At 45.2% G+C, this 18880-nt stretch overlaps 1 protein-coding gene across 3 annotated transcripts in view; it reads right to left on the reverse strand.

Annotated features, from left to right (window-relative positions):
- KCTD1 (potassium channel tetramerization domain containing 1) overlaps window positions 1-18880 on the reverse strand; it is a 192924-nt gene that overhangs the window by 76063 nt on the left and 97981 nt on the right. Inside the window, exon 1 of one of the 3 annotated variants that reach the window (XM_036245905.1) lies at window positions 14681-15219. The exons of 1 other annotated variant lie outside the window; for it this stretch is intronic. Coding sequence is in view for 1 of the 2 variants with exons in the window: in XM_036245903.1 (XP_036101796.1) it covers window positions 12529-14337 (1809 nt within the window). In the remaining variant the exon portion in view is untranslated. Of the gene's footprint in view, window positions 1-12528; window positions 14349-14680; window positions 15220-18880 lie in introns of those variants that run through there. One more of the 3 variants, XM_036245903.1, reaches the window with a different exon arrangement.

An 18880-nucleotide genomic window follows, 5' to 3' on the forward strand; every position in this document is an offset into this window, starting at 1 on the left:
AGAATGTTTTTAAAACTGTCATTAAAAAAACAAAACCCCGTAATTTACCATCTGGTCATACGTACTGCTTTTAATGACAGATGTTTAAAAGATCCTAGTTCTGAATTCTATATGATTAAGATATTTGTTTATTCAAACAAATTTAGAATATGATTTACTAGTATCACAACATTCTAATGAAAATTATTAATAAAGAGATCAATTTCTATAAATTCATTGCTGATCATCAGAAACATCAAGTTGTATATTTTTAATGACATGGATGATTTTATTGTACAATGAAGACATTAATACTTGCAAGTCATTTCAGCTTTTTTTGTTTAAAATCAACTTTAAAGTTAGTCCAAAATTAATCCTTTCAACATTTATATAAAATATATTTAAATAATCCTCTTTGTGATATAACTGAGGAGAGAGTAAAAGCTTGAGGATTTAATTTTTATATTTTAGTGAGTTACACACTGGCTGAAATAGGGATACCTAGAATTTAATATGCATTTTCTCTAAACTTCTGTTTTTATTATTTGCATTTTGATCATCATTATTTTATTCTTACCATAGATGTGGGTTTTCTTACTGGTTTCTTGGCATATTTCCATACTTTCACCTGTGTTTATATGTATGTTGTGAATTTTAGGGATCCTCTGGCTTAGGGTTAAAAGAGAAAATTGAGAATCCATTGTAAATTGTATATGATCCCTCTCCTTTTCCACTAGCCTGTCATAATCTCTAACCAATGGAATTGTGTTTTAAGTTACCAGTTACTGCGCATTTACTAAGGGCTTCTACCCATCTCAGCAGCAGTATTCCCATTATCCCCATTTAACAGATGAGGAACTCACTTGCCTAAGGCCATTCAGGTTAGAACTGAGAAAGAACACTGGTTTTGCTCCAAACTTCCCATAAGACTGGAGGTGCCTCAGCTACTCACCTCCCCTTTCGTTTTCTTCCCTTTTGGCCCCTATGTCACCAAAGGGTCACCTTTATCCTTGGTGTTATCTACATGTCTGTCATTGTCACTTCCCAACGTGAAGCGAGAACTCAGGTGACCCCAGGAGGACAGAATCCGTTTTGCTCACCTGTCCTGGCTGCGCAGCACGGCCTGCCAAGAGCAACCCCCAGAAGAGCCTCCACAGGAAGGTCTGTCATCCTGTGCCAAGGGGTGAGCCCTCACCCCATAAGGCACCTTAGTATTATTAAGCATTTTCTATTTGTCAGGCACTTTATAGTCGTTTTTATTGGTGTTTTTTACTAGTCATAACTCTGCATCAGTACTGTATTCACTTCTCTTTTAATTAAGTGCTCTGAGTCAAGTGGAAAAGACCGAAGGCCCTGGGGAGCAACTCTTCAGTCCCCAGCAGTCAGGGAGCAGACCGAACCGCAGAGCCCACACCTGCTCCCATCGAGTGTCAGGCCAGAAGCCGGTCCGCGCTTACCCACCGCAGGAAGGGCTTTTCAGGGAACTCGACTTTATATTAGGAAAAGATTCCCAAATCACCATGGCTTTCAGCCACTTCCACACTGAGCATGTGCTGACATCTGGAAGACTGGGCCATTCTATGCCACCCTAATCTAAAACGCTCCCTTTTATTTCCTGAAACACAAACCCCAGCATCCCTCCCCCACCCCCTTGTTCTTTAATGCCCAAAAGAGCTTTTATTTTTATTTATTATTTATTTTTTTATCCTCACCCGAGGACATTTTTTTCCTTTTTTTTTTGTTTAGATAGAGTGGGAGGGGGAGAGAGGAAGAGAGAGAGAGAGAGAAACATCGACGTGAAAGGGACACATCAAGTGGCTGCCACCCACACGACCCAACCAGGGCCGGGGACAAACTGCAACCGAGGTACATGCCCCTAGCAGGAACCGAACCTGGGTCTCTCAGGACCGTAGGCCAACGCTCTAACCGCTGAGCCAAACCGGCCAGGGCCCAAAAGAGCTTTTAAACTTTGGCCACACATTACAGCTAAAAAGGTACCACTGCATAAGAGGCCTGGACCTGGAGTTGGAACTTTAACTTTGCTCCTTGGTAGTAAGGTGAACTTGAGAAATTGCTTAACCTCTCTGAGGGTCGGTTTTTCTCATCTGTAGAATGGGTATCTCAGTTCCTATCCTCCGCCTTCACTTTGCTCATACTGTGTGTGTAGAAAGTATCACAGGACTTACCCCGCCGCCCCATCAGGTTTATTCCTCAGGTTGTGTGTCTGTCTCCCCCAGAAGACTGTGAGTGAGTCTCTGAGGATGAAGACTGCATGTGTCCACACTATCTATCTCCCCCAGTACCTGACACGAGGCAGTGCCCCACAAAGCTTCCTGGGCATGAAGTCACATGCATGAAAGCCCTTTTGCAAACTGTAAAGCACTACTCACAAGTGCCTTAGTAATCGATTATTCAGAGTAGGATCCCACAGGGCCGGGACAGGGAAGAGACATTGTGAGGTACCACAGGAGCCTGGCTTTCAGTGATCGGCAAGACCTGTAATTAAAATGCAAACTGTGGCACAGTACCAGTTCTGAATTTCTCTGGATTACTGCACAACACTCAATCTGGAAATGTTGTGGATAACAACACAATGAACATTGATAAGTGGTGAGCTGAGGCACCTACCCAGTGCTGGGACACCTCCAACCGAGTACTGAGGTTTTTTGCCCGAGCCGTCTCAGTGTGACAGCAAAGAAAAGGCTTACATTTCTGACAAGGCAAGATTTATTTTTTTCCAAATTTTCACATTCTCCTTGCATGCTTTTAGGTTTCAATGTTTAGTTTTGGTTAGGCCCACTTCGGTCCCATTTCTTAGATAGTAATACACGCCATTTACTCTCGAGGGTTTACTTGTGAGCAGTGTTTAAACGAGACAAGACCCTCTTCTTCCTCTCCAACAGTCCTTCTGACTTGCCCTAAGTATTCCAAGCAATTTCTAAGTATTCTCCAGTGTCGTCTCTGAACTATTTCTAACTTATTCTTGGCCTCCAAATTCACACCCTGGTTCACAGTAAATGCTCAGTAAAAGCTTTTATAAATGAACCCTATGTTCAGAGATTTTCTGCATAGCAGTCTCCTTCCCCTTGACTTTTCTCTTCTTAGATCACCACTCACATTCCAAGAGGTAGTTCTGAAATACATCACTTGAAATAGTGGTTAGCCTGGCCGGTGTGGCTCAGTGGTTGAGCATCAACCCACGCACTAAGAGGTCACTGGTTCAATTCCCAGTCAGGGCACATGCCCAGGTTGTGGGCCAAATCCCCAGTGGGAGCATGCAGGAGGCGGCCAATTGATGTTCTCTCTCATCGATGTTTCTTTCTCTCTCCCTTCCTCCCTCTAAAATCAATAAAGGAAAAAAAAAATTTTTTTTAAAGAAATAGTGGTTAAATGCTAGGAATAGAATCTATGATTCCATGATCCTCTCCATAAGTTAAAAAAGAAACTTGAGAAACATACCTGGAACTATACCACTCCCCCGTCCCTTTATAAAATAATCCCGAAAACAGTGAAATCACCAGCACTATGAATATCCTACCGTTAATTATAAAAAATTAACATTTTGACACCAAGTTGAGAGAAAAAGAAAGTAAAGCTAGTACAATCAGTCTTCTAATAATCTTGTTATACTTTTATGCCTGCATTTCTGTAGCACCATATTTTTAAACTGCCACCTTAATCTACTGAAAAATATGCTGTAAGTCTCTTTTATTCTGAAGTAAAAAACAATGAGATATTTGCTCAAGATCGAATATGGAAAATCTATTCACATGCAGTTTTTGTCAGAGTGAATGCCACCAAGTAGAAAATGACATTCCAGATAAGCTGCCTTAATAAAGTAATTAATTAAAGGTATTACTTATTAATTAATAAAATTAAAATTCTAAAAGCCCATGAAGTTATCCTATTAGGACTGTGGCAGCTGAATACTGTGACTATTTGAAGGGCAAACTAAATTAGAGGTAATAAATCCTGTCCCATCACAGCAATCATTTCTTATTTTATCAGAGCACCTTGTCAAGTCACAAAAGAGTTAATTGGTCAGCAGTGTTGCATCAAAACACCAACCAATTACCATGATTCTGCAGTCTATTTAAAACATATATTAGTACACATCAACTTTAAGTGGAACTTCTGTTGATTTACACAGTCTCCAAGATAAACGCCAGGTATTAGAAAACGATAGCCCAAGTATGCATTAGGGAACTACAAATACCACACATAACATGGGATCTAGCCAAACACAGGCCCCACTCCTAGAATACGGAAATTAGAATTTACCAAAGTTACTGCTATAACAACTGTCATCATGTTTTAAGAAGCCCAGTGTTATAACTGCTCCCTTAATCCCAAACCATTCCAGATAAAATGTAATCTTTTGTGAAAAGCCGTTGATTTCATGCTAATCTAACTTTTGTGAATCTGCTGGAGTCTGAACAGCAGTTATGCCCACCAGAGCTCCTCCACCCCCTGAGCACTTGAAATGTGCCCAGGCTCTGCAAAGAGGAATGGGAAAGGTCTGCAGGCAAACCCAGAAGCAGGTCTAGGTTAAAGCTTCCACAGGGGTGAGCTTGCTGAGGTAACAGAGAGAGGGCAAGGGCCTAGGTGAGCCAGGGTGCCAGAGGGTCCTGAGAGTGCCCATGTATCAGGAGAACAAAGAAAGGGCGACAGCTGAGTCCATGGACGACCCAGAAGAAGGACCAGCCAAGAGGCCCTGCACAGCACCTGGACAAGGCATTTACAAAAGAAGAACTGAAGACTGAGACTGGGACCTTATTAACAGCTCAGCTGTTTTTCAAACGTAAAACATTCTGTACTAAGAATGTTTTGATAGAATGAAATGATAGAAAACATTTTAAGCACTTTTCAAAACATAACTCATTAAGCACTGAGGACCACAAACCCTAAGCATCACCACCACCACCGTCCCCATCTGACTTAGGGACACTGGAGCACAGGGAAGTTCTGGGCTGACTGAGATTTGGCCCAGGGTATCTGGCCTACTCTTAACCACTAAGATAGGCTTCTCAAAAGAGGCTGTTATTGTCCCCAGTCCCAGCAACAGCTGGGGGCCACACACGGCAACACAGAAACATGTAACACACTGGAAACACAGCTGACCCTTGAACAACTCTGGTTTGAACTGCAGGGGGTCCATTTACATGAGGATTTTTTTTCAATAAATACTGTAAATATATTTTCTCTTATGATGTTCTTAACGTTTTCTTTTCTGTAGCTTACTTTATTGTACATAATACATATAACATACAAAATATGTGTCGATTGACTATTTGTGTCATTAGTAAGGTTTCCGGCCAACAGTAGGTCATTAGCAGTTAAGTTTTTGGGGAGTCAAAAGTTATTTGTGGATTTTCGGGTATGTGTTTGTGCAGAGAGAGGAGAACGATGACTCTAACCCCCATACTGTTCAAGGGTCAATTATGTTTTATTTTGTTTTCTGCTTTTTAATTTTTCCGTGTTTTAACAAGTTCTCTCCTTTCATTGTTCTAGAAAACCATGTAAGGTAGTGATATAAATCTAATGTTATATCGTCTTCTCCTTATTGGATTCTTTTATTTGAACAGGTGACAAGAATTTTGGAATCAGCAAACCATGGATTCAAAAGCAGAGACTCGGGGATCAGACAGACCTGGATTCAGATCCCAACATAGTTACTTACCAGTTCCTAGACCTTAAGCAAGTCAGTCAACATCTGTTCACCTTAGTGTCCTCCCTTGTAAAATGGAAATAATTACCTAACTCCTTGAAGGGCTGTGTGAGGGTTAAATGAAAAACCATATACCACTGCTCATAAAGATATTCTGTGCACACAAGTTGCTTTGGGAATCTTGTTAAAATGCAAGTGTTGACTCAGGGAAACAGATTGGCGAGATTCTACATTATCGATAAGCTCCTAAATGATGCAGAAGCTGCCAGTAGATGGACCACTTGAAAGCCCGCAGTACATCTTGGTTATTATCAATGATTATACTCTATTTCGTAACTGTAGAATCCATGAGAGGATGGACAGTTGACATTAAAACTCTGCAAGAAGGAAGTCACATTTCTCTCCGGAGACTGCAGCTCACTGAAATGACAGCCTCATGGACCCAACACTCCCTTTGAACACTCCTGCCTGGGTCTGGTCCATCTGTCCTCTCACTGACTCAGAATAGCTAGAAAGCTAGGGACGGTGAAATCATCCACATTTCTAAGTTATGTTCCTTAAAAACTACATGGCAAAAACCATAGCAAAGTTAGGTATCAGAACTAGTCTACAGGCTCAAGAAACTCACCCTAAATACTTATTTCTCAGACTATCATTAAAAAAATGGAGGACTTTCCCATGGATGAAATTTTTCAGTGTCTATCTAAATCTATCTGAATATATTATCCATGAACACTTTGTCTAAATGGAGGAGGAAGTACAAAAATCTACAATTATTAAATTAGAATATATATGGTGCACTTACTAGTTAGGTCTCTGGCAGGTGGTAGAAAGTACCCAAATGGCAACTGGTGCCATAAATAATAGTTCCCTTTGTCTTGTATTAAAAGAGGAAGGATGGGGATCAAATGGTGGGACATGTGACTAAACTGGGTTAACCTGGACAGGAGACATGGAGCAAAACTAGAAATGGATGATTACTATCTGCCCAACTAGTCTTGACATTCTAATTTGGTAACTGAATCACTCACAAAGGAAGTGACATTTATCTCTGTCATTCTTTAGCATTCCTTTCCAAATTCCTTTCCTTTTTCCCCAGAAGCCTACTCTCTTAAATCTGTCAGCCTCTGCAGGTAGCACATTTTTACCTCCTTCCTCACAGATCGGATCAAAATGCCCATCTTCCAGTATTCACTGCCAGATGATCAGGGAAGCAGTAATTCAAGGCATGAAGGACTAGATGCCCCCAGGAAAGGTTTGCATTATAAAGATGATTTTCAAATGTCTATATTTGGGTGGAGGAGGGGCTGAGGGGGTGAGAAGCAAACTATTGGCTGGTGATGTGAGAATAACTGAGCTGCTCTAGTACGTCCCCTTCAGGATCCCCCCACGTCCCCAGTTTTCCAGGGTTACAGAAATGGACTCAACATGGAAGACCTTTACCATCCCCACACTGCTCCTTCAGTGTGAGGGGCGCACTTTGGGACCTCCCTGTCCCCCACATATTAAAAACAACCCAACTCACTGCCTGGAGCATCAGAATGTGGAGAGTCATAAATCTCAGAATGCAGAGGGTTACCAGCAAAAGGAAGTTCCCACTGGAGTTCCCAAAGCAGCCCAAGAACAAACGGCTGTGATGGAAACTCCAGCCGAAGCTGAGACGCTCTGCTAGCAATACTGTAAGATACTCCTCTTTCCCTTGTGTTTGAAAATCCTGTTACCCAAGACTTGGACAAAGGTTCAGATATGATATGAATAAAAAAATACCAGTCACTAATGAGAGTTTGCATCTTTTTTCAGGGAGAAAGAAGAGTCTCTGTCAGGCTGCAGAAGTATAAGCTGAAAGGAAGTCTGACTGTAGAGGAAGTACTGAACAGAAGGACCTGGAGAGTTACTGCAAATCTAAAACACATCAATTCAGTTCGGGCCTCCTGCAGCACTAGGGGATACACTGTGGTCTGCTGTTTAGTTTACAGCCATGGATGTGAGGTGATACAACCTCATACCCAGGTTTAATCTCAGCCCAGTGCCCTATCTCACAGGGCTTAAACACTCATTTATTTTCAGATCATACATAAAAACTCGACACCATTCAGAGCCCTTCCTCTCTCAAAGGAGAATAGCAGGCCAAGGGAAACTCCCATCAATCTGAAAAACCACAGAGTCTAAAACTTTATAGAGCTTAAAGTTTTAAAAGTTCATCTGTTTCCACTGAGATGTTCATGGAGCAAGCAGAGAAGCACTTCAGCTTGAAGCCACAAACTTGCCTGTCCTCTGCAAACCCCAAGAAGGGCGAGGACTACTGAATCCTGCTCCTCTGGCAGCACTCGGCTGGTGGAAAGAGGCTCACGTCAGCGGCTGAGTTGAATTCAGCATCCTCAGAACACCACTAGTGTTAAATAAAGAAGCTGGATAGCACAATGTTTCAAATCCTGAAGTTATGTTTTCTTTCATTTTAGTTTATCAAGGTCAATCAATAACTTTTCTTAGACTAGTTAATTCCCACTCCCCTATACCCTACCTAAATACTCCAATGAAGTTTTTAAAAGGCATCCCGACTAACTGGTATAATGCAGTGAATGGTCAATCAAGAGAAGTGAATTAGGTCCTGGAAATAAGAGTTTGAGGATTCGACAGACCCACAGATTATTAGTATGTTTGGTCAACATAGGTAACCACCCAATAACTCCTATATACGCTTTGCTTTTATAATAGCAGTTAAGATACAAAAGATCACCTGGAACTGGACTTTTTATTAAATGAGTGGCCTGGCCTAAGCCAAAGTGAGAGCCTGCCTAAGTGATCTCACATACAACTAGCAGTCCTGTTAGAAGAGGGGGCTCTTCTTGCTTCATACCCATTTGCAATGACAAGAGAATGAATGATCTTCTGCGTATCATTTGTTAGGGGAGCCAGATTTTAAATCAGGATGACACAAGAATGTAAATTTTACATAAATGGGATTCACTTTCTCCTTTGGCAGCAAATACTTCTTTTTCTCTTTCTTGCATCAGATTTAATAGACAGTGAGCTGATATATATATGGGTTTATATCAGTTTAAAATAATACACCTCAGTACTGCTTATAATGTGTAAGAATTAAAGTTTAGATTTTTTTTCCCCAAAGACTGTTGCAAAACACTGAGTGCATTACCTTTTAACTTTCTTTATTTTGATCTAGTTTTAATATTTAATGAGGCCAAAATCTTGTCAATGAGACTACTTGCCAAGTGAAAAATAGATTAATTTATAGAGTCCTAGAGAGCCAGGTTACTAGGTGCTCAGTAATTGTTTCCTGAATGAATGAAAAAAGTTACATACTTGATGTTAATGACATTTAGTTTCTCCACCAATGTGAACTTTCCATAAAGCAGGGCAAACATTCCTGCAGCAGAAAAAGAAATGTAGCCACACACTGACATTAAAAATCAGGAAAATATCTGTTTTAAGCAGAGCAGTTAATCCTAATAGTTCCAGAGGATCACTGCAAAAAAGTTCTTACAATTGCTACAGCTGTTAAACACACTACTCCTTTCACATTTACAGAAGTCTGTATCCATCTTTAAGTAGAAAAGGGTATTCCTTCTGCCTAGTCTCCAAATGCAAAATAAACCTATTAAGTAAATATTTCGAATATCCCTGTTCCCTCCCCACACTGCAACACCTGATTCTGAAGTGCTATCAGCATCTGGCTTCTCAAAGGCAAGGTCATGAATGACTGCATGCGCCCCACAGGGAGGCTGTTCCAATTTTCAGTTGGAAACTATAAGGACCAACTCTGGCCCCCAGTGAAGACAATGAAACAGAGGTCATGCACCACTGACTCCAGAACCTTTCCACAAATAGACTTTCTACTTTCAGAATTCCTTAAAAGTATTTCTGGAAATAATCTGGGTTAGGGTCAAGTAATTGCAACTTACTTAAGTTTTGTCACAAGTTTATGAATGTTTCTAAGTGTATTTTAGGATGCTAATGTTCACATTTTTATTTGGTACTGGAGGGAGGTACAATCTATTAAAATTTAAGCAACAAAACTATGATATTTAAAATCTAAGCTCCTAGTAGTATTCTATATTTGTGTAACTTATAAAGACTAACATTAGAAATCTGTTATCTAAGATGAAGTACTGTTCTCTGAGGCAGGAAAAATGCTGCGAAGATGGGAAGAGAACAGCTATGAAGATGCAGAATAGGCCTGATAAACCTTTCAAAATGTACCTTTTGAAATGTACCACGTGATTTTCACCTGGGAACTAGAAAGTTGCACCAATAACTGGATCATCTTAGATTACAATAACTCATGGGAAGAGGGAACTAAAGCTACCCTTTTCTCTAAACATAGCCATTCAAGAGAATTAGAGTGAATCAGTTAAAGCAACCATCACCTCCCCCCAATAAAAAACAAAACCCAGGCACTTAACATGAGTAAAAAAATCGCAAATTCCATAATCTTTGTTAATCCTTAAGCGCATTCGTTTTTCAACCAGTCCCATAAATGACACACGTATTAATGTCCTCAAGAAGTGAAAAGAGTCAGTGCATTTAAAGTAACAGGCTCTTCATTTTTTGAGAAACTTGCAATGTCACAAGGGAATTAAAGCATCAGGATGCGATAGTATCACCAAGAAGTCTAGAATAACACAGTCACCAGTGGAATTCAGTGACACACCAGTTGATGAGGTCCCTTCAGTATTAAGGTTAGACAGCCTATGTTTATAATTAAGTAATAATGACTGAAACTTGAAGTACCCATGGCATTTCCTGGGGATTAATGGCCAGCTAGAGGAGTTGACAACCTAGAGCAATGCCTTGGGCCAGTCATTAATCCCCAGGAAATGCCCTGGACCTCAACTGTTACAGTGATTTTCATAAATAGAGGAAGAAAAGTTTAATGTCAGCTTTTACTTCAAGTAAACATTGTTTTATACTTATAATAATCAGATTTCATAAAGTGAGTTCTACAGTGGTTACTAAAAAGTTTCTGTAAATTTCTTACTGCTGATTTTTAAAAATTTACTCTAAAATAAGGGAAAAGCAAATTATTACACATGTGCAAAGAGAACAACTTTTTGTAGTATTTTAACTGACAACTCAAGAAAAATAAAAGAATCAGTATTCAGCTTTATAGAACTAATTTATCTCACTAGGTTAAAATAAGACTGTGACAAAGCAATTGCATTCCTTAAAACAAAAGAAAGCCAACAAAACAAACCCCAGATCTTTTGTGGAAATTAAGTCGAGTCTATAATGACACTGGTGTCAAGAAACCAGAAGACAGATGCCAGTAGACAAACTGTTTCATTATTATTCCAAGCAGATATATACTTTAATAAATTCCCTTAATCAAATGCTATTCTGAACCAGGACATTTTAAGGGTCTTTACCTTAGCAGAACATTTATTTTTGCTTTCAAAGAAAAAGCAAACCCAAATTCTCCAAAGAGAAAATAATTCTCCTCTCCATCCTTAAAACTCCCCCAAACAACCTCCTGGTCTGTCAGAAATGTACTCCACACACTAGAAATACAGAAAGAAACATAGCCTACAGGTCTCATGTATTTTAGAGAACTTTGGTGTTTATATTACTGTTCACAGCCTCTCAGTTGGCCTTGAGGCTTGCTGATTAGTTGGTAAATGTTTGAAAGGGTCAGTTTGTCCAGAACTGGAATTTCCACTTTGGAAAAAGCACAGAGGTACCTGACATCTGTTCCTTGAAAGGCCTGCACTACACTTTCAGACTTACAGTTGAAATTTCTATTTCTGCTTGACGGCTGGGAGGTCACAGTTGTAAAACCTCCAGTGGCTACTTCTGCCTGCAGAATAAAACATAGTCCCCAAAGACCTCTGATTTCTGGTTCCTACAGAAGAGAGTATCCAAAAGATGAATATCTTTTTAATAATACACATACATTCCTCCAGGAAAAATCACAAGACAAGAAGCATCCACTTAAGTCCCCAGTCTCAGTCAAGAATTTGCTAGTGTTTAGAATTAATCATTTTATGTTAAAACAGTTTCCTTATCTTTGATGACACTGAAGCCCAGAGAGGTGAACTGATTTGTCCAAGCTGGCTCAGCTTCTGGGCTTGGACTTCTACTTTGGTGTTCTTGCTACACTCCTGTGCTGTTTGTCTTAATTATCTATATTCATAAGTCTTTATCTGCCCCCTAGGTCAAGAGCTCCATGGGGCTAGGGAAAGGCAGAGATGTTTTAGTGCCCACAGTGCTGGGCACCACAGGGTATATGTCCCAAGTCTGAGCCTGGCTGGTAGGGCAGATATTCTTTTCATCTAATAATAATTTTAACAACTGACTTTAGTTTATTGAAACTACACCCCAAATGTCACTTTACATTCAACTACATGTTATTGGCACTCGACTGCCAGTCTCTCCACTCCCCACCCTCTTACAGGAAGTGGGATTGGCATGTTTTCTTTGTAATAACTTACAACTGTTTTTCTAACTTCATAAGTTATAGTGAATATGTACTAGAGTATTTTAATGGTTATTTTATTCAAATATATTTTAAGTAACTGCTTCCTTTATATGTACAGTATTCCATCACTCTTTGCCTTATAAAACTCATGCATTCAATGGAGAGAGGCTGCCAGGGCTGAGCTAACCCTTTTGTTCTATTAACTTTGAAGATTTTAGCGTTACCGCGCAGCGGTGATTGTTAGAGCGATTGGCCTCACATCTTTCAAGGCGAGGTGTAAACTTTCCTGAAAAGCACCAAGAGTTAAGCTTCTAAAGGGTGAAATCAAATCTGGTTCAGTATATTTGCTACTTTTTCAAACTTCCCTGAACCAAGACCTGCATTAACACAAGTTAGTCTCCAAGTGGTACCAAAGAAACATTTCATGCATAGAGTTTAGTTTGGTTACCTGGGTGGGGGAAACAATAGCAGGTGAAACTATGGTGGGAGAATTGGTGCTTCTGTGCCCATTGGCTTCTGGAAGAAGAGGCACGGGGTCGTGTTTCACGGAAACCACCACCACCGCGTCCACAGGATCCGAGGGACGGATACAAAGTCTTTTTGGGGAAGAGGGGCCGCAGATTTCCCCCGACCCGAACACGGACTCGTACAGGGCGCGCTTAGGCGCAGCCTCGGATTTCACGTCGGGTCCGATTAGGCTGTCTTTGGGGAGGATATAGGTGTTCCCCAGCGAGGGCGGCTGGGGGCGGTGGTGGTGGGAGGGGTGTGTAGGGGGGTGGTGGGAGTGGTGGCGAGCCGCCCCGTTCAGAGCCTCGGAGTAGCAGCCCTGCAGGGCGGGCGAGCCCAGTTTGGTACCGATGCCCGCGATGCTGTTGAGCGTGGCGATGGAGACGGCGCCGATGCAATGGTTGGTGTAGGTCTTGGAGAGCTTGGCCGCCTTGGAGAGCATCTGCATCCTGGTGCCCAGCAAGTTCTTGCCGATGGCTTTGTTCTCGTACCAGGTCACATCGCCCTCGCTGCAGTGGTCCCGGGGCCGCTGGAAGAACGCCTTGCAGAGGGGGTTGCGCTTAGACAGGTACTTGACGAAGCTGGCATAGGGGCAGAACTCGGTGCCCGTCTCATACATGCGGGGCAAGTTCTCCTCGTCGCTACTCTCCGCGCGTTTCTTGCTCCACGACGACGAGCGCGACTTGTGGTAGGGCCCGAGGGACTTAAAGTAGACGAACTTGCGGCCGTCCTCATCCATGGCCAGCCCAAAAGAGTCCTCCTCCAGCTCTCGCTGGTTCTCGCGGCCGCGCGTGCAGAAGTACATGCACGTCTCAAACCAGACCTTGTTGAGCAGCCCGAAGGGCGTGTTGGTGCTGAAGACGCTGGAGGTGTAGAGCTTTCGTAGGTCAGCGCGCGTGATGGCTTGCTTCTGCACCACGGGGCCGGCACCCTGCTCCTCGAGCTTGCGGATGACCGCGGCCAGCGTCAGGTTGGCGCTGCGCAGCTCGGGGTCCTTGGTGAGGTCGAGCGTGCGACAGTACGGGGGCTCGTTGAGGTAGCGGTTGAGGGAACTACGAATGCTGATGAGCGACGACTTGCTGTAGAGCTGGCCGCTCTTGGAGCGGGCCTCCGCGTAGAAGGAGCGCAGCACGCGGCACAGCGCCCCCTTGTCCATGGTCTCGAAGTCCGGGCTCTGCGCCTTCTCGCTCAGGTACTCCCGGAAGATGCGCACGGCGTAGCGGGTGGCCAGTCGGGTGTTCTCGCTCAGCCGGGCCCGCTCGGGGCGCTGCAGCACGTCGGGGTCCAGCTCGGCGCCGTCCCCGGGAGGCGCGCCGCGGGCCCGGGGCGTCAGCAGTCGTGGCGGCGCCTCCGGCTCCAGCGCGGCGCTCTGGTCCATATTGATCATATGGACCGGCTCCGGCTCCAGTTCCTCCCCGGCCGAGTCCTCGGGCTCCAGGGGCTCGTCCCAGTCCAGCCCCATCTCTTCCTCCTCCTCTTCCTCCTCCTCGTCCTCCTCCAGCCCCCCACCTCCGTCCTCCTCCTCTTCGTCCCCCGTTATCTGCACCTCCTGGATCTCGTCTTCCTCCTCTTCTTCCTCCTCTTCCTCTCCAGCGCTGCAGTAGTGCGGGCGGCCGTGGCGGCGGCCTCGGCCCCCAGCACCGCGCTCGCCCTCGCCCCGCTCCCCATTGTTCTCGGCGGCGGCGGCGGCGGCGCTGGCGCTGCCGCCCGCGCTGGTGTTACAGTCCCCGCTGCCAGGCATTCTCGCCATATTGCCGTCTCTTTGCCAGTCCTCGGGCAGGGCGCATGCGCTATATTGGACCGCAGCGCTGAGAGCTTTTGTGTTTAATGACCTTCAGCTACCGGGAGGCAAAGCCGGGCTCTTAAAGGAGCCGCGCTCCAATTGTCAATTCGGAGCGCTGCTCCGCAGGGGCAGCGGCGCTCAGGGGATGGAGGGGAGGTGTGCAAAGTTAGACAGGGAGAGGGTAAGGACCGAGGCTGGCTGGACCCTCTTCCTCCCCCACCCATCTCCCCACTCCTAAGAAAACTTTTAAGGGGGAAAAAATGAAAGGGGAGGGAGAGCTGTCGGTGGGGGTGAAACACTCCCAACTTACCCTCTGGCAGAGTGGCGCGCGGGCCCGGGCGGGAGAGAGGGAGGGCCGGCGGGAGGGCGGGGCGGTCTCGCTTCTTTAAGTAATGCCCGAGGAGCAATGCCCCTTCCACCGCCCCCTCATTGCCCCCCGGAGCCGGGGGTTCGGGGAGGTGGCTGTGCCGGGCGGGCCGCGGGTGCTGCTTCGAGAAGCCCGTGTCTGGGGACGCCCGGAGCGGAGTGGAGCAGGCAGGTTAATGAGCAGGGTGGAGAAGGCACAGCGAGGCCCCGCACCCTCTCTGCGCCCGCGGCCAGGGCGCAGCGGGCGAGGCTTGGGAGCGGGATGGGGCTGTCGGCGGCTCCCCCACCTACTTGCTGGCGGCGAGGCGCGGGGGCCTGGGGCCAGCCGCACAGCTCCCAGCTCCCTTTTCGACTCTTGCAAAGGAGTGAAACACGCCCCACGTCAGCCTCATCCCTTTCGACTTTTCCAACAGCCACTTTTAAGCTGTCATTAAAGACCTGGGGCGCTCCCCGTAGGTCTGGGGCAAGTCCGCGCGGGTCCAGCCGGCCCGGGGAGGGAGCGAGAAAGAAAGACTGGGAGGGGCGGTTGGGAGGGGAGACGCGGAGAGAGGCGCTCGGGACCCCAGGGTACTCCTCCCCACTCGCCCAGGCCACCGCCCTCTCTGTTTCAGAGCAAACTGACACAACTCCCTCTGGCGAGGTGCTCCACCTGGTTGGAGCTAGAGCACTGTCGGTCCCTAAGGCCCGTCAGGCGGGCGGGCGGAAAAAGTGAACTTGGGTCTTGGCCGCCCCCGCTGCCTTCACAATTCCGGCAATTGGGATCCAGAGCGCGCTCTCCTTCCAAGTTTGCCAACCGCCACTCGTTTCCCCCTCAGGGCTGCGCTGCCTCCGGCGCACGGGGGCGGGCACCTGCGAAACTGGAAAGGCGGCCAAAGAGCTGGCCGGGTCCCGCTTTCCCATAGGAGACACTGCCCCATTTCCAGCCAAGTGCCCGCCCCGGGCGCGCTCAGACTCTGCGCGCCCTTGCATCGCTGCCTCCCGCTGTCCCGGCCCAGGGGCAGCGCCCCCAGAGCAGCCAGAGATGTCGGCTGTTTACTTTGGCGACACAGTCAGGCCACCTCCGTAGCTCGTACTGCATCATAACTTTCTTCTCCTAGGGCAGCCCGAGTGTCCCCTGGCGCGCAGGCCAGCTCCGAGCCCTGGGAGCGAGAGAAACCGACGGAATGAGGTCCCAGTAGCATGACTCCGGCCCAGGCCCGCCCTCCTGTGAGGCTGCCTCTCCAGCTCTTAGAATGCTTCCTCGAATTTGCCTCCTAGTCCGCATTTTATGCAGTTCGACTATGAGAGTCTTGTCGATTGCCCATTCCCCCTTCCTGGGCAGTTTATAACTTTACGCATCAATAGAAACGCATCCGTAATTTTTAAAAAAGGAAAATGAAATAAGGAAGAATTAGGTCTCTGTGCCGCGTGAGGGTCTAAGTGAGAGCCGATGATGTCTTCACGGATCAGTCCTTGTCCTCCACATGCCTTCTCGGCCTTGGACGCCGAGGAGCGTTGGGGAAACAACGCCAGGTGTGAACAAGTTAGAGCAAGTCCCTGCCTCGCGGGCCACCTCCCTGTCCTCGGGCAAACAAACACACACACACACACACACACACACACACTCACACTCACACCTCACTCACTCATCCACCCTGCTCTCTACAGAGAACCAACAAGGGAGGCCAGGAATTCGTAGGTTACACTCCTAGGGAATCGTCCCTGATGAGCTGCAGGCTTTGTTCAAACTGCATTCATTGGCACCCCCCACCCCCATATGTGGAAAGGCGTGTTTGTTTCCTAGAGCCCATGGCACGCGCGGACCCCGCGCACACGAGCTGGCACACACCCGTTGCATACGACTACTTCTGGAAGGCTGGCCCTTTGTCCCGGGATGCTTCCAGGTTTTCTGGCCACCAGTATGCTCCGGCGGGAAATTTCAGCGGTGCTGAGAACTCAGGTGGGAGCCTGGCAAGTTACCTATCAGGAGCTGCTCCCAGGCGACCCTCACTGCGAGAGCAGTGAACCGAGGGGCTGTGCTCCCGGCTCCGCTGCCGGAGACTCAGGCCCACGCTCCTGCCCAGGAGCGAAGGCGCTCCTCGGCTCTCCCCACTTCTGCGGGCGACGGGGGTCCCTCCGCCCCCCAGCTAGCTCTCTTCTGTGCCAGGCATGCTGCTTTGAATTGCTCGCAGTTCACCGGAGGCGATGTACTGGGTTGGACGCTCCGGGAAACAAAGCAACCAAAAACAGCTCCCAGTTGACGTCAACTTATTTTCAGAAAAGAAAATAGTTTTGTGCTCCCAGGACAAAATACCCCCCAGGGCAGGTCTCCACTGGAAAAAGCCAGGGGGCGGGGGTGGGGAATAGCAGAACCAAAAAAATCCAAGCGCAAATAACTTTTTAACGGACTTGGAAAAACAACAGTTTCAGATGCTGCCTGGACAGTTTGCAAACCACGGGCAGGACTCCCACTTACACTAGGTACGAAAAACGCACCTTGAAAAATATGCCTTGCCCTGATCACAGGGAGACTGTGAATCTGCTTCGTGGCACCAGCTCTTGAAACGCTACCAAAATTCTTTGCCCATAATGATACGTCATCAAATATTGGAAAACACCTCTTTAGGTTAGTATTTACCAGGTAGAACAAACAGAAAAACCAAGAAGTTATAAACCTACCCCTCTCCCGACCAAAAAAAAAAAAAGTTGCTTAATTTTTAAACTCCAACAATACAAAATTACTGTTGAATTCATAAAGGAGGTTTAATAAATGATCTCTTAATAATGCCCTGTGTGTCGATGCACGCAACTGCAAACTGAGAGAATATGAAGAGCTTTCTCCTCATTATTTTGGTAGAGAGGCAATATTGGTTGACTTCTGCCTATCAAGCCCAGCCCTCCACTTTGATATTGCCCTATCATGAAGTCCATTCAGCCATCTCTTACAACTGACAGCTGCCCTCACTCCTTTGTCGGGAAGCTTTCTTTATTTCTTGTGCAGAATGAGTATCTTGTTTATATAAAAACAATTCCAGTGCTGTATGGAACATTTGTTGCAATTATTTAATTGTCAGAACTCTTGACTATAAGCTACACTAACTTACAACTTCAACAAGATGTGCCATATTTCTATAACTATCATCATCATTATAAAGTATCATCTATATGTGTGTTTCTCCATTTCTTAGATTACTTGAAGGTAGTGACATGACCATTTTGGAAGGAAAAACTCCAAATGTTTCCCCCTTATTTTATAACCACCTACTCCCATTTCCAGGTCACACTTTATGAAAGGTTATAGTTATCCAGAAACATATTCAGCTCTTCCTCCTCTTGGTTTCCAGTCTTCTGTGCATAATTGAAGTAATTGCTTTTTATCTGCTTGGTTCCTCTACTAATCCAATATATTTTTGTGGTTTAGGCTGGTGCTTGGGACCTGGTGAGCACTCCAGTCATTTACCTTGAAGGAATGAATGAACAGGCTCTATGTTTAGGGAAATCCTATGTTTAGCAAGAAATGTTTTATTATGGATCTGAATTTCAGAAAAGCATTACTCAAGATGATCTTCAATTAAACTATATTAAAAATCAGTACAAAAAGTAACTACAAGGCAACATTATTGTTTGCAAATTAAAAAGAATGTAATGACTATTTTGGTTTAATATTTCCTTGCCATGAATTCCCTCTCTAGTAGAACACACTGTAGAAAGTTATTGCAGAAGTGAGTGAGGGGGTCAGGGAATAGAAATATGTATTAAGAGAGTTGGATTAGGGAGAATTTAAACTCATAGATTCAAGGAATTGTATGGGCTCCTGTGGACAGAGGCCAGTAAAACTTTAGTTCATCACTTTAAGTCACTTTTTAGCTCATCACTTGTTTTTAGTTAATCACTGTTAGGTCAGGCTTTTTAAATTTGATTACTAAAAGATTCATAAAGTATTTTGGAGGTTAACTATGCATTCAGATTGAAGCTATTCTGACATATCTTTGTTTCAGAGTTCCACTACTAAATTCTGTTGAATTCAATTGAAGATCATCTTGAGTAATGTTTTTTTGGACTCAGATGAAAATAGAACCCATGCAACCTAACTCTACAATGTGGAAGAATACTACAGAAGAGCAAAAACTATCTTATTTATTACTGCAGTTCTGATTCATTTCCA

This window comes from Molossus molossus, unplaced genomic scaffold (genome assembly GCF_014108415.1).
Source record: "Molossus molossus isolate mMolMol1 unplaced genomic scaffold, mMolMol1.p scaffold_m16_p_6, whole genome shotgun sequence".
Lineage (NCBI taxonomy): Eukaryota > Metazoa > Chordata > Mammalia > Chiroptera > Molossidae > Molossus > Molossus molossus.